This window comes from Cervus canadensis, chromosome 4, assembly GCF_019320065.1.
Source record: "Cervus canadensis isolate Bull #8, Minnesota chromosome 4, ASM1932006v1, whole genome shotgun sequence".
Lineage (NCBI taxonomy): Eukaryota > Metazoa > Chordata > Mammalia > Artiodactyla > Cervidae > Cervus > Cervus canadensis.
The window spans coordinates 98,467,061-98,483,121 of NC_057389.1; the positions used below are offsets into that span (position 1 = coordinate 98,467,061).

The following is a 16,061-nucleotide window of genomic DNA, read 5'->3' on the forward strand; positions in this document are numbered from 1 at the left end:
CACATTTCACCTCTCTCCAGTTCCTGGTAATGTCTAATCTTCTGTCTATCTCTATGAATTTGCCTATTCTAGGACCCTCCAATGGGCTTTCCAAGTGGTGCAGTGGTAAAGAATCCACTTGCCAATGCAGGAGATGCGGGTTCAATCCCTGGGTCGGGAAGATCCCCTGGAGTAGGAAATGGCAACCCACTCCATGTTCTTGCTTGGGAAGTCCCATGACAGAGGAGCCTGCTGGGCTACAGTCTATAGGGTCACAGAGTCAGACATGACTGAGCTGCTGCGCACAGCCCAGGGACCTCCTGTAAGTACTGTAACCCTTTTGTTTCTGGCTTTCTTCACTTAGCTTACTGTTGTCAAGGCTGATGCATCTTGTAGCATAAATCAGTACTTCTCTCCTTTTGACAGGTGAATGATCTTCTATTGTATGGATAAAACATGCTTTGTTTATCTCTTCGTCACTGATGGACACTTAGATTATTTCCAGCTTTTGACCATTGTGAATACTGCTGCCATGCACATTCATGCACAAGTGTCTGAGTCTCTGCTTTCGTTCTTTTGTACATATACTTTAGAGTAGAATTGCTTGGTTGTAGAATAGTTTTATGTTTAGCTTTTTAATTAGCTGCCATATTATTTCCTTGTAGGGGTTATTAATTTCTTTTTCAGATTCTTCATTGCTGCTGTATAGAAACACACCTGATGTTTGTGTGTTGATCCTGTAACTTTGCTAAACTTGTTAATGAGTTCTTCTAGCTCTCTTGTGCATTCTTTGAGATATTCTATGTACAGGATCATGTCATATGAAAATGGGGCTTCCCAGGTGGTGAAGTGGTACAGAATCTGCCTGTCAAGGCAAGAGATGCGAGAAGTGTGGGCTGGGAGTATCCCCTGGAGTAGAAAATGGCAACCCACTCCAGTGTTCTTGCCTGTAAAGGTCCAGGGACAGAGGAGCCTGGCGGGCTGCAGGCCATGGGATCACAGAGAGTCGAACCAAATGAGCGCTAGCACAGGTTCCTAGTTACGTGTGACAGTAGAGGTAGTTTCACTTCTTCCTCCTCAGTTTGGATGCCTTCTGCTGCTGCTGCTTCTTGCCTGCTTGCTCTGTCTAGGACTTCAGTGCGTGGCAGTCCTGGGTAGCAGTGGTGAAAGCAGGCGTTCTTGTCTTTCCTGATCTGCAGACGCTTTCAGTCCTTCCCTATTGAGTTTCCTGTTCGCTGAATTTTTCATAAGCGCCTTTTTAAAAATGTCTCTAAGTTTTTACTTTATTACAGGCTCTTCTCTTTCTAGTCATCACATATGTTCTCAATATTTCATTTATCTCCTATATTATACTCCATTTGTATTTCATCATGATTGCCGTCTGTCATATCTTCATGTCATACCTCCTACTTTTTAAAATTTTTATTTCATATTGAAGCATAATTAACTGTGGTTTGTCTTAAGTGTATGGCAAAGTGATTGTTATACATGTATCTATTCTTTTTCAAATTTGCTACCTATTCACCTTATTACAGAATACTGAGCAGAGTTCCCTGTGCTATATAGTAGGTCCTTGTTGATTATCTATTTGAAAATATAGTAGTGTGTACATGTCAGCCCCAAACTTCCAGTCTCTCCCTCCCCCTGACCCTTCTCCCCTGGTAACCACAAGTTCATTGTCTAAGTCTGTGCTTATTTCTGTTTTGTTTATAAGTTCATTTGTATCATTTTTTGAGGGGGGTTCTACATATAATTTTCCACATGGAAAATTCTTAAAGAGATGGGAATACCAGGTCACCTTTCCTGCAAAACCTGTATGCAGTTCAAGAAGCAACAGTTAAAACTGGAAATGGAACAACAGACTAGTTCAAAATAGGGAAATGAATACGTCAAGGCTGTATATTGTCACCCTGCTTATTTAACTTATATGCCGAATGCATCATGAGAGATGCCGGACTGGATAAAGCACAATCTGGAATCAAGATTGCCGGGAGAAATACCAATAACCTCATATATGCAGATGACACTACCCTTAATGACAGAAAGCAAAGAGGAACTAAACAGCCTCTTGATGAAGGTGAAAGAAGGGAGTGAAAAAGCTGGCCTGAAACTCAACATTCAAAAAACGAAGATCATGGCATCTGGTCCCGTCACTTTGTGGCAAACAGTGGAAATTGTGACACACTTTATTTTCTTGGGCTCCAAAATCACTGCAGATGGTGACTGCAGCCATGAAATTAAAAGACACTTGCTCCTTGGAAGAAAAGCTATGACAAACCTAGACAGCATATTAAAAAGCAGAGGCATTATTTTGCCAACAAAGGTCCATATAGTCAAAGCTGTGTAATGTATGAATGTGAGAGTTGGACCATAAAGAAGGCTAAGTGCTGAAGAATTGATGCTTTTAAACTGTGGTGTTGGAGAAGACTCTTGAGAGTCCCTTGGATTGCAAGGAGATCAAGCTAGTCAATCCTAAAGGAAATCAATCCTGAATATTCATTGGAAGGACTGATGCTGAAGCTGAAATTCCAATACTTTGGCCACCCGATGGAAAAAGCTGACTTATTAGAGAAACCTTGATGCTGGGAAAGATTGAAGGCAGGAAGAGAAGGGAATGACAGAAGATGAGTTGGTTGGATGGCATCACTGACTCAATGGACATGAGTCTGAGCAAGCTTAAGGAGATGGTAAAGGACAGGGAAGCCTGGCATGCTGCAGTCCGCGGGGTCGCAAAGAGTCAGACACGACTGAGCAACTGAACAACCACCACTGCATATAAGCAATATCATATGAAATATCAAAGAAAGATGTTTGTCTTTCTTTGTTTGACTTTACTTGGTAAAGTAAGCTCCAGGTTCATTCATGTTGCTGTATATGGCATTATTTCATTCTTTTCAGTGGCTGAGTAATATTCCTTTGTGTGTGTATCTGTGTGTGTGTGTGTATCTGTGTGTGTGTGTGTGTGTGTGTTCCACCTCTTCTTTATTCAGTTCTCTGTCAGCGGACATTTAGGTTGCTTCTGTGTCCTGGCTATTGTAAATAATGCTGCAGTGAACATTGGGGTACATGTATCTTTTATTTATTTTTAATTGGAGGATGATTGCCTTACCATGTTGTATTGGTTTCTGCCATACAACAGCATGAATCAGGCGTAAGTATACGTATATCCCCTTCCTGTCGAGCCGCCCTCCTGCCACCCTATCCCAGAACCCCTTCCTTCTAGGTAGTCACAGAACACTGGACTGAACTCCCCGTGTTGTATAGCAACTTCCTACTAGTAATCTGTTTTATGCATGGTAATGTATATATTTCAGTGCTACTCTCAATTCTTCCAACTCTCTCCTTCCCCCGCTGTGTCCTCACATCCTTTCTCTACATCTGCATATCTATTCCTGCCCTGTAGATAGGCTCATCAGTACCATTTTCCTAGATTCCATATATATGTGTTAATATACAATATTTGTCTTTTTCTGACTGACTTCACTTTGTATAATAGGCTCTAAGTTCATCCACCTCAGTTCAGCGGACTCAAATTCATTCCTTTTAATAGCTGAGTAATGTTCTATTATGTATATGTACAACTTTAAAAAACCCTTTATTTTGTATTGGGTTGTAGCCAGCTAACAGTGTGGCGATACTCAGGTGAACAGTGAGGGGACTCAGACACACATGTGCATGTATCTCTTCTCCCCCAAACTCCCCTCCCATCCATGCTGCCACGTGATACTGAGCAGATCACGGTATAGTATAGTAGGTCCTTATTGGATCTCTGTTTTAAATATGGCACTGTGTTACCACAACATCTTTATCTATCAGTGAACATCTAGGTTGCTTCCATGCCCTGGCTATTGTAAATAGTGCTATAATGAACACTGGGGTCCATGTGTCTTTCTGAATTGTGGTTTTCTCAGGGTATATGCCCAGTAGTGGGACTGCTGGGTCATATGAATGCCCACTCTTGCCACTGTTATTCAACATGGTTTTAGAAGGCCTGGCTATGGCAATCAGAGAAGAAAAAGAAATAAAAGGAATCCAGATTGGAAAAGAAGTAAAACTCTTACTGTTTTCAGATGATGTTATACTACACATAGAAAACCCTAAAGATACCACCAGAAAATTACTAAAGCTAATCAGTGAATTTAGTAAAGTCATAAGATAAAATTAACACATAGAAATGCCTTGTGTTCCTATATACCAACAGTGAAAAATCAGAAAGAGAAATTAAGGAAACAATCCTGCAACACCACTGCAACAAAAGGAATAAAATACCTAGCAGTAACCAAGGAGACAAAGACCTGCATGCAGAGAACTGTAAGGCGCTGGTGGAAGGAACCAGACCACACACGTAGATGGAGAGATGATTCCATGTTCTTGCATTAGCAGAATCAATACTGTCAAAATGACTATGCTTTCCAAAGCAATCTACAGATTCAATGCAATCCCTATCAAATTACCAATGGCATTTTCCACAGAGCTAGAACTAACAATTTTAGAAATGTATCTTTTAGAATTTTGATTGTTCTCCAGGTATGTGCTCAGGAGTGGGATTGCCAGATCATATAGTATCTCTGCTTTTAGTTTTTTAAGGAGCCTCCAAACTGTTCTCCATAATGGCTATACCAGTTTACATCCCCACCAACAGTGAAGGGGGGACTTCCTCAGTGGCTCAGCGGTAAAGAATCCGCCTGCCTCATAGAATTAGTTTGGAAGTATTTTCTTCTTTTTTTTTTTTTCTTTTTGAAGTGTTTCTTCCTCTGCAGTTTTTTGGAATAGTTTCAGAAGGATAGGTTAAGTTTCTTTTATCATAGAAGGGAGCTGTCTTTTAGTCCTGCTTTTCTGAGGTTTTTATCATGAAAGGATGTTGGGTTTTGTCATTGCTGTTTCTCCATCAGTTGAGTTGATTATGTGTGTTTTTTCTGTTTGTTCTCACAATGTGGTATATTGCGTGAGTTGATTTTCCAAGTCTGAGCCACGCTTGCCTTCTGAGGTAGATTATACTTGGGTTCAGTTTGCCACTGTTTTAGAATGCTGTGGTTTTATTTTCATTTATCTTAGAGAGTTTACTAATTTCCCCGTTGGACCCATTGGTTGTTTAAGAGTGTTGAATTTCTACATATTTGTGAGGTTTCTTTATTTTTCCAGAGTTCTTGTTTCGTTCCACTGTGAAGGTACTCTCTGTTACTTCAGTCTTACGTCCGAGGCTTGTTTTGAGGCCTGCCATATCGTCTCTCCTGGGGGATGTTCTGTGTGCACTTGAGGAGACTGTGGGCTCCACTGATTCGGGTGGAGTATGCTCTGTACATCTGTTGGATGCCGATGGTGTTCAAGTCTTTCATTTCCTTATTGATTTTCTGCTGGGATATTTCATCCATTACCAGCATCTTTTTTAACTTATAAAAAATAGTTAACTAGTATTAGGTGGTTTTTGGTTCAGGCTACAAAGTTGGTTTTATGCAGTATTTAAATGTAAAATTGGACTGAATACATGGACACAGTATTGGGGAAGCTTCGTGGCCTTGGGCAGCGTACGTCTGTCCATCCCATCTGTAGCATATACGGCTGGGGACTAACTGTTGGAAACATAGCTTCTCATGGCCAGTAAGTGCCTTTGCCAAGTGAGCCGTGTGGCCTTCAGCAGGCTGCACATTTCCCAGAAAAAGTGCTACTATCACATTTTACAAAACAGGGTCCCTCCTTGAGGTTTGCTGGGTTTGAGGTAAAGGTGAGGCTGGTACTATATGGAGCAGAATTCTGTTCTAAACAGATTTACCAGTGGGGCCCCAAATGTTTGTGACCCAATCAGCTCTGAAGAACTTCCAAACTGATGCATTTTCTCTTTATTTCATATCCTGAGAAGTCCCCACTGAGGCATTTACTTCCTAATGTAAGATGAACCTTCAGTTTATTGAGCATTTCACTTGGTAGGGATTCCATTCCTCTCTTAAAAACGTGGTTCTCATCATGGGAAGCTCTGTTTACAGTCTGATAGCAGCTTGGTTCCCAGGACTTCTCTGTAGTCCTGGGAGGTGCTTTCCTTGCCCAGACCGTGAGCTAGCAGGGCCATCTTCGCTGTGGGCCATAGCGGGTGTCTGTAACTGTGCTATTCAGCCGACTGCAAGTGAGGACTAACAGATCCCTGAGGACTCAGCTCTCAAAGTCTTGTTGTACAGACACAGCCCTGGTGTGTAACGCAGGTTTATGCTCAACTCCTCCACCCTCTGTGCAGAGAGGGGGTTGTGAAGAGGGGTGCTTCTTCAAAGAGAGCCCTTTCCTGCCCCTGTGCATCACAGATCACCCTCAGGACCTCAGGGAATGCAGAGAGGACAGGACGGGGTACAGGGGTGGCCTGTGAGTGCTGAATGTGACAGATTGTAGCCTAGAATATTCTGTACAGCCTCGAGAGCTTTGGTTGAGAGGGAGCCAATTTTTCCCTCTTTGCCTTCTCTACAGCATGTTAATAGTCCCAAATGGTAGAACTGCAGACAGCTTGATTTATCCCAGCTCTATTCTTAAATGGTTGCTAGTTTCTTACTGCAAGAAAATTCAGTTTTTCAGTGGGTCAGTTTAATAACAAGATCAAGGCAGACAGTCTAGCTAATATTAAACTGTTTGTTTTGTTGTTCAGTCGCTAAGCCATTTCCGACTTCTTTGTTGTGACACGCCCTCACCCCATGGACTGTAGGCCACCAGGCTCCTCTGCCTATGGATTCCCAGGCAAGAATACTGGAGTGGGTTGCCATTCCTTCTCCTACTCATTTTAGGTACTTAAATATACTAATAGTCTAAACCCTGGAGTTTCATTGTGAGGGTGAACAAGACACTTCCTTTCTCAGACTGTAAGGAGGCAACAACTAGCATATTACAGACTTTGTAGAAACACTAAGGCCATGTCCTTACACAGTGAAAGCACAGCCTGCATGTTCCAGGACCGCTTGGAGGCTCTACTTCCAGCAAAGCTTGGACCTCTGGTTCTCAGGCTTTCACACCTTGGTGGCTGGTGTGAGCATGCATCTGTTTTGGTAAGGGAACTTCCTCTACTGGGTGAGCCATTTTTCCAGGATTTATTTTCTTTTTTATAAACAAAGTGAAAATGGTTAGGAAGCTCAAGGATCTCTGTGACGTTGCAGAGATGGAGGTCACTGTAGCATGTGGCCAAGCAGAAGGTCTTCCTCTTCCAGAGAAGACAGAAACTTCTGCTCTGTCCTGGGGACCATGTGGTGCCTCCCGCTTCCCGCCTGAGTCATCTCGGCTCTCCCACTTCCTGGTTACTGAGGCTCGTGAGTGAGGCCAGCATCCTGCCTGTGGGGAACCAAGCCTCCTGCTCTGGCTTTGTTGAGCGCCTGTGACCCCTGAGCTGAAGAGCATTGAGCGTTTCTGTGGTTATTTCCCAAGATGCCACTCCCAGATATACTGGCATACATGCTATTTTGTCTTAACTTGTACTTATGTGCACTATATATTTCTTGGGAATTTATCAAGGTTTTCCCTAAACTCAGTGTACTATTAATCACATACTTTCTGTGTAGGTACAAATGTAGCTGGACGATGGCTGGCTGCTGGGTTTATTTATTAGTGGAGCAGAGACTTGGGGATGAGTCCATTTTGACCCTGGTCTTTGAGTCAGAGCCCAGTGAAGGTTCGTCTGAGAGCCCCGTTGATATTCTAGAGGCTGGCAACATCATGCATTGATGACTAGACAGCTTGTCATCCTGGGCCACAGAAGTAACAACTGTTTTTAAGGTTTGGCCAGACTTCATATTCTCCATTCTTTCCATCCCATGTTATATGGAATGCACACGATGCCATTTAATTACTTCAATCCCTTTCTTAAAGGAAAAAGACACTGAACCAATATTCCAGAGGTACTAGTAGTTTGAAGGTTTACTCAGTAATTTTCTTTGCAGACTTAGTAGCTATAAAGATCTCACTTGTGTTTTTGCAGTATTAATTAATTTCGAGTGCAGTTTTGGCAGACCAACCAAGGGTCTCAACTGGCTGCATAGAACGAGTACTACTTTTAAGACCATCTCAGTGAAACTTTTTCCAAATGAAATTCAACAGGAACCAGCCTTTATTTGGACTCATACACTCAGTAAAATGCTCAACCTTTGTAGGCATGTCAGCTGTTCCTCCTGTTCACAAAATAAGTTGTATGTGCCTTTTACTACTGTGTTTATGAAGCAGAGACTCAAGAATATAGGTGTTCTTGCTTTTGCCACTGTTTCATTTTGGAAAAGAGGCAGTTGATTCATCCTCTAGAGAAAGATGGCCATGGGAGTGTAGGACACACAGGATCCATCACACAAAGTGGTCCTTGGTGAGAGTGCTATCGCCTGGCGATATGGTCCTGTGCTACCTGGCGCAGTAACCACTGGCCATGTGTGGGTACTGAGCACTTAAAAAGCAGCTGGTCCAAGTTCTCGCAAGTAGCTTGTGAGAACTTCATTAAAAAAGGAATATAAAGTCTCTCATTAATGTTTATTGACTTCATGTTTAAATGGGGGGCTTCTCAGGTGGTGCTAGTGGTAAAGAATCCACCTGCCAATTGCAGGAGACGCCAAGGACACGGGTTCGATCTCTAGGTTGGGAAGATCCCCTGGAGAAGGAAATGGTAATCCACTCCAGTATTCTTGCCGTGAAAATTCCATGGACAGTAAAGTCTGGTTGGCTACAGTCCTTGGGATTGCAGAGTTGGAGACAACTGAGCCCCTACTCACATGTTTAAATGATAATGTTTTGGGTTATTTGATTTAAATAAAATATATTATTAAATTAATTATATTATTTACTTTTTATTAAAAAACCTGAAATTTCGAGTATGGCTCTCCCTAATTGGCTATCTTTCCATAGTCACTCGGGGCTCTAAGAGCTGGCACAGGTTCTAGGATATGTGAATCGACCGCCTGTCCCTGGCGAGAGCCCTGTTGCCATTCTTTCAGTGTCTCAGTGGTACCATCTCTGAGTCGTGGCCGTGACATCTCGTCCATGCAGCGGTTGTCAGGGCCACAGTAGGAGCAAGACCCCAGGAAGTCGAGCAAGTCACCCACCCATCTCAGCTTCATCTGTGAAACAGACTTAGATTGAGGAGTAACAGAGAATAGTTAGGGCATGTTGCAGGGGTCCCCTAAATTCTGTTCTTATTTCAGATAACTGGGGAATGAGAACACAGAAAACAAAGCCATTTATATAAACACACAAACATACATATAGGTCATCTATCTGTGTGGCTTCCCCAGTGGTTCTGCAGTAAAGAATCTGCCTGCAGTGCTGGTTCAGTCTCTCAGTTGGGAAGACCCCCTGGAAGAGGAATGGTCGCCCACTCCAGTATTCGTGCCTGGAGAATCCCGTGGACAGAGGAGCCTGGCGGGCTAGAGTCCAAAGGACTGCACAGAGTGAGACCCAGCGGGGCTCACACGCATACACACACACACGCACTCTAATCCCCAGTTTTACCTTCCTCTGAGAGTGTTTGCCTGTTGGGATGAGAAAGCGATATCATCAGCAGTGCTTGTCCAACAGGCACTAATTTGGATTTGGGTTTTGGAGGACTTTGAGTATCTCCTCTAAGTTCTGTGTCCTGGTTTCCGTGTGCACTGTTGATATCAGAGCAGAAGGAATCAGTTGACTATCTGCACTGAAGGGAACATCTGGCTCCCTTGCTGAAAGCCCATCTCCTGCCATCAGTGCATGTGCAAACAGTGGTTGTTTACAGTTTAGAACACGGTAGTCCTGAAAAACAGTTCAGTTGAAAATAAACTAGGCCACATTTTGATGTGATTGACAAGGATGTAGAGGTTGCAAAGAGTCACAGGGTCTGTGTGGCCTAGTCGCTCAGTGTAGGAGAGGGACCTCCTCAGAGGTGTCAGATAGGATGCAGGTGTGAAACAAAGGGGATGTTCTGTGCAGGTTTCTGGCAGAATGGCCTTATGGTCGCACTGAAATGGAGGCAATGAGGAAGGAGCAGGTGACCAGAGAGAACAGCATGGAAGGACCTGCCTAACTTAGTGGTGAGTGGCAACTTTTTTATTATGCTGTCTGGGCCTCAGCCATATGAGATCATAGAAATGAGAGATGGAAAAGACCTCCTGTATTAGGTCATCTAGCCCATCCCCTCCAGAGCTGACTGACCCCACAGTATACTTTCCAGAGCTCTGTCCAGTTTTTCAAGTGACTCAACTGATGGAGTTTCCACCAGCTCCCAGAGGGCGCAAAAAGGTAGTGTCTGAGACTGCTAACTTGGATCAGGATTTATTCTTCTTTCTCATGACGAAGATCCCTGGGATGATGCTTTGTTTGAAGAGAGATGGGGTCAATCCTGCTTCTGTCATAACTTGCGTATAACTTCAGATGATGTCAGCGGGCCTCATCTCCACATTCCCCTCCAAAAGCGGGGGTGTGTTGCTGGGCTCCTTCAGTCTGAGCGTTCTAAGACTTGGCGGCGGCACCTTACATAGCGCTTTATAGTTTTCACAGCTTGTTCACATTTGTGATCTCATTTGAGCCCCACCGTTCTTAGGGAAGGAGTTGATCTTATTATCCTCCTGACCATCTCCCTGCCTATTCTGTTTCTTGTTAATCAGACGGAGGAGTTCTCCCAGGCAGTGGGTGGTGGGCCAGGTGGTCGGTCAGGCATTCCTTTTTGATTCGTGTGACCTCACAGGTACTACTATGCCTTCTGAGACACCACGTGGGTGCAGTTTGCTCTTCTTGAGGTGTGGCCTCCTGTCCCAGGCAGTAGCGCTACTCAGGATGATTCCAGGCCACCTATGGAACCCAGAGCTTTCTTGCCCGTGTCTCTGGGTGGGACCTGTTGAGGGAGTGGATTTCAGTCTGGAGTGTGATATGTTATCAGTAGGATTGCATTTGCGTTCCTCCTTTGGTGCTCACCCGGGCTGTTCGGCTGTTCATCGTCAAATCCATCCTCCTGTGATAAAGGACTTTGAATGGATCCATAGGCAGGTTGATCCATTGGGAGTTAGTAAACTGGGCACCAAGGTCTCATCTTAATTCAGATTGTGCAGTTCCTTCCTTTTCCTGAACCTTTCTCTAAAAGAGGAACAGTATTAATATTTATTCCAAGTAGTTGGTCATTAAGATTTCTCTCAAAGTCATTCCTTTTTGTTGTCAAAGACATTACATTTTTAAAGCCCGGTTCAGTAGGTATATAATTAAAGTACATTTCACGGTGCATTGTGATACAGTGTTGCTGTCAACTAGTGTATAAAACTATATGACGTATGACGTGAGTCCCAGAAATGGGGGCAAGGAGCTGCCGTCCAGCCTGGTCAATGCCCTCGGCCTGGGAGCTGGAGCAGCCCTCCGCACTGTGGGCAGCGCCCTGGCCTGTGGCATCACTGCGCGCTCATGGCGTTTCTGTGTGTCCTCCGTGTGTCTGCGCTCGCTGGCGCCTCCTTTGCCTCCCTAGAGGATGCCGGGGCCTGCGCTTACAGGGCCGTCTCCCGGCGTTTCTGAGCAGGCCCGGGGGTTATGGTGTGTACCTGCTATATCACCTCTGGTTATTTCTGCTGTTTCATTCTGCCTTTTGTATATGTGTGTGAAATATATCAAGCACACAGACATAGAAAAGGGGTTGCCTTTCTTTTTAAACTTTGTTTTTCCAACTTCAGTCTGCAGTTAGGCACTTGGATGCAGAAAGGTAAATGAAACAGTGATTAGGTGAGAGCTGGAACTCAGGTCTGAGTTGTAGCCTCCAGATTCCTGGTTCTGCCCCGTGCCACTACTGTTTGCAGGAATTCCACGTGGATGTGGTAACAATCTCAGCAAGGCGGTCAGCGGAAAAAGCATGGGTTGGAAACAGCAGTGCCTCAGGGATGTATCTCCTCGGGCTGTGTGGTCAGTCTCCTTGTTTATGGCCTGGAGCAGGGCCAGACAGCAGATGCATCATCTCCCGACAGCTCTACCTCGCTGAAGGTCAGTGCCAGAAAATGGCAGAGCTGAGACCCAAAGTCAGGGTCAGAGCTGGAGGCTCTGACTCTGTGCTCAGAGTGTTCATTATCCCCATTAACTTAGAAATTTTCTGAAGTATTATGAAAGTAATGGAAAGATATATCATCTGTTTTTGAGAGCATGAGAAAAGGCAGCCTCTCCTATCACTTGTGCTTCCCTTGCAGATCCTGAGGAAGCTCAAAGGTCTTGCCTTAGACACCGAGTCAGAGCTGGAGAGACAGGATGAGGCCTTGGATGGAATCACTGCGGCTGTGGACCGGGCCACCCTAACCATCGACAAGCATAATCGGCGAATGAGGAAACTGACTTAGGAGAGCAGGAAAGCACAGAGATGACTGCTTTTGATGAGAGTCACTTCTGAGTACGTTTTCTCAGATCCTGCATGCTTCCTTTGAGATGAAGACCCTGGGAAGTCATTCCAGGTGCCCTGTCCCGGGAGGTGCACAGCTGCTCAGGATGAAGGGCTGCCGAGGAAGCTGCCTGGGGTGATCGTAGCTGCCACCAAGGGATTCCTTTGTAGGGAGCCGAAAGTGCATGGGAGGAGTTCTGCCTGCAGATGCGGTGAGCTGCCTACCCACATGGCCCTCTCAGGCTGCCTGGGGAGTCAGGAGCACACACACATTCAAACACAGGCTGAGCCCTGTGAGGTGGCCACGGCAGCAAGCTGTCTCCATTCTGAGGGTGAGCTGGACCCCGGCCTCAGGGACCACTTTGCATGGCCTCAGTCCGGGTCTCCACTGCACAGCTAGCTGTATTTTCATCCTGTCTCTGTTCTTGATAACCATGAAAAGGATGATTTATGTGTCTATGAGAGAAACCTACTTATTTCTAAACTTCCGCCTGTTTGAACACTGCAGGCATATCCTTTGTCAGGAAAATCTCTCCTCCAGAACCACATTCAGTCCTGAGCCTGCCTCTGCTGCACGGCCTGCTCAGCACAGACCCCACTGCCTTCACCTGGTTCCGTTTTTCTCTGATGGACAGGTCAGTCTCTTTTTGGTTACACTGTAAGTTCTAACAGAAGCTGAGAGAACAGCTGGTACACATCGAGATCATCCTTAGACACCTGAGATATTCTTACTGCTCAGTTCTCAGTCAAACGTGAAAACAGCACAGATTGCACCTGTTTTAAATGGTGTTAGTTTTTGATTTTCTGCCCCGTTACTATCCAGAGACAGAAATGCTAGTTTTAGAATGTTGTTTTTTTTTTTTTTTTTTTTTTATTAGTTGGAGGCTAATTACTTCACAACATTTCAGTGGGTTTTGTCATACATTGATATGAATCAGCCATAGATTTACACGTATTCCCCATCCCGAGGGGGGATCGGATTAGAATGTTGTTTGAAGCTATGCATTGATGCCTGTTTGCTTGGTTTGGGGTGTCTTAGTGCGTTCCCGGGGGCTCACACAGTAAAGAAGCCACGTGCAATGTGGGAGACCTGGATTCAGTCCCTGGGTTGAGAAGATCCCCTGGAGGAGGGCATGGCAACCCACCCCAGTGTTCTTGCCTGGAGAATCCCCATGGACAGAGGAGCCTGGCGGGCTGCAGTCCATGGGGTCGCACAGAGTCAGACACGGCTGAGAGACTCAGCACAGTGTGTGCCTGGGAACCCCTCATGGGAAGATGAGGGGAAAGTAGAGAAGTGGGTGACATCCTCCCATGCTCACAACAGGCCACGTCCAGGCTGCTTTGAGATAACAGCCCAAGGAGCGTTGCCCGAGAAGCTCCCTTAGGCCTTGTACGGATGTTACTTTGAAGCTGTTGCTGCAGCCCTCCAGGGATGCTGCCTGCAAGCCCTGTGCGGCCCTGCTGCCCCACTCCCCGTGCGTGCTGAGTCCTGGATGGTTTCAGGAACGAAGTCACAGATACAGTGTTCGTTTTCTGGGGCTGCCCTAACAAAGTACCACAAACAGGGGGCCTACAGCAGGAGGAATGCACGTTTGGAGGCCACAAATTCAGGACTGAGGTGTGGGCGGTCTGCGATCCTGGTGTCTCTAGGAGAGGATCGTTTGTGCCATTTCAAGTCAGCAGTGCCTCCAGGTGGCCCTGGGCTTGTGGCCACATCACCAGGATCTCTGCCTCCGCTGTCTTGTGGCCATCTCCCCACACTTCTGTCTCAGATCTCCCTGGCCTCTCTCTTATGAGGACCAATCCCAATCCAAGGTCATCTCACCTCAAGATCTTTTTCTGTGTCTCAGATCTCCCTGGCCTCCCTCTTATGAGGACCCAGCCTAATCCAGGGTCATCTCACCTCAAGATCTTTTTACCTTGATGATGTCTACGGAGACCCCATTTCCACATTAGGTCTGAGACTCCCAGTGGGCATGGATTTTGTGACACCTAGGGATGCCCAGCCTTGTGTCATTCCAAAAAGACATGGAAAGTAGCATTTCTAGAAAGTAATGGTCATAAGGGTCTTTCAGTTCTTTTCTTTATTCAGTTTGGTAAATTATATTCCTAGTCTCTGTTTGTCTTAGTTGGTTTTTACTTACTAACCTCCAAAATGAGAAGTGGGCCTGTTCTCTCAAGGTCTCTCATACCAAGAGTTGCTCTTGACCTTTCCTGTGCATCAAGTGATGGATGAGCTCAGAGCTCATGCCCATTCCATGGGGTCTCAGCCCCATGCCACCCTTTCTTATGCATAATACCAGGGAGGTCAGGGAGAACATAGCAGACGTGAAGGTGTGTCAGCAAGGACAGTTATTGAGAGTCCATGCCTAGAGGCAGCAGCCGCTGGATCACATCCCCATGGAACTTGGAGGAACACTTGAGGAAAGGCAGCCTGTGCCCTGGGGGTGGGCTTCCCAGGTGGCGCTAGTGGTAAAGAACCTGCCTGCCAGTGCAGGAGACTTAGGAGAGACGGGTTTGATCCCTTAATTGGGAGGATCCCCTGGAGAAGGGCATGGCAACCCACCCCAGTGTTCTTGCCTGGAGAATCTCATGGAGGGAGGAGCCTGGTGGGCCGCAGTCCCTGGGGTCGCACAGAGTTGGACACGACTGAAGCGCTTTAGCACGTGTGCCCTGGGTACGGGCAAGTGCAGGTGGGTAGGCTGCACCCAGATACCGTAGCTTCTCATGGCATCCCTCAAAGATGTGTCCCCTGGGCAAGAGTACGTGGTTCTCACCATGGCCACGCACCGGGCTCATGCCCGGGACTCAGAGAAGACAGACAGACATGCACACAACACACACTGAGCCCAGGCCTGGAGTCAGAACGTCTGAGGGTGCATGCATCACCCAGGTGTCTCTAGTGAGCAGTGCCCTCCCGCCGTCAGACCTGCTCTCTGCATCCAGCTCTGGAGAGCCCTGAGCAGCTGAAATGAGCACGAATCTGTGCCACTCGTGATGCTCTTCTGAATACAGGTGGGCACTGGTCAGAGGTCCCCAGCTCAGTCTCCAGCAGCCAGCCAGCCTCTGCTTATCCTGAAAATAGATAACTCCCCTGGCATCAGGCCCATAGACACCTCGGCTGCTAACAGGCCTCTGGAAAGCGGGGGCCAGGACTCTGCCGGTGATCCCCTGCCAGGAACAAGCCCTGCGCTCTGTGGGCCTCACCCTCTCTCTATCCATCACCAGATACCCTGAGCATGAAGGTGTGTGGTACAGAAGACATTGTACTGTTAGAGATCTATTCTCTGAGCCCTTTCTCGCCCATGAATAGCTAAATTGATGTGGAGACTTAAGAGTGTTTTAAAAATAATAATAATAAAAAGCCATCAAAGACCATTTTATGCTATTTTTTTTTAAACCTTGACCCCAGAACTAATTTTCTAACCTTAACACCTTCCCGTAGCAGAAAATCCATCTGCCAAATGGTTAGTCACCAAGGCTGAAGCAAAATTGCCAAGAACTCTATAAAACCAGGCGCTGGCTCCCACGACACACTTATCCCAGGGGAGTAATTCCTACCCCAGGGGAATAGCACCCCAGGGGAACTAATTCCACCTCCCACTGCTCCCTCAAATTATGGTGCACTGGCTCTGCCTCCATGTTTTAGACATGGGAAGGCCACGAGGGGGGACAGCTGTTGAGACGCTCCTAGAAGCAGTACCAAGGGAAGGAGACGAGCAGGTCAGCTGGGATCTCTCCTGCCATCCTCAGGCGGCCTAGGTGG

At 46.1% G+C, this 16,061-nt stretch overlaps 1 protein-coding gene across 3 annotated transcripts in view; it reads left to right on the forward strand.

The window, feature by feature from the left end:
* SNAP47 (synaptosome associated protein 47) overlaps positions 1 to 15,673 on the forward strand; it is a 67,212-nt gene extending 51,539 nt beyond the window's left edge. For all 3 annotated transcript variants that reach the window (XM_043467062.1, XM_043467063.1, XM_043467064.1), the window contains exon 5: positions 12,111 to 15,673. In XM_043467062.1, the coding sequence (XP_043322997.1) occupies positions 12,111 to 12,257 (147 nt within the window). In that variant the 3' untranslated portion in view covers positions 12,258 to 15,673. The remainder of the gene's footprint in view (positions 1 to 12,110) is intronic.
* The last annotated feature ends 388 nt before the right edge of the window (positions 15,674 to 16,061 follow it).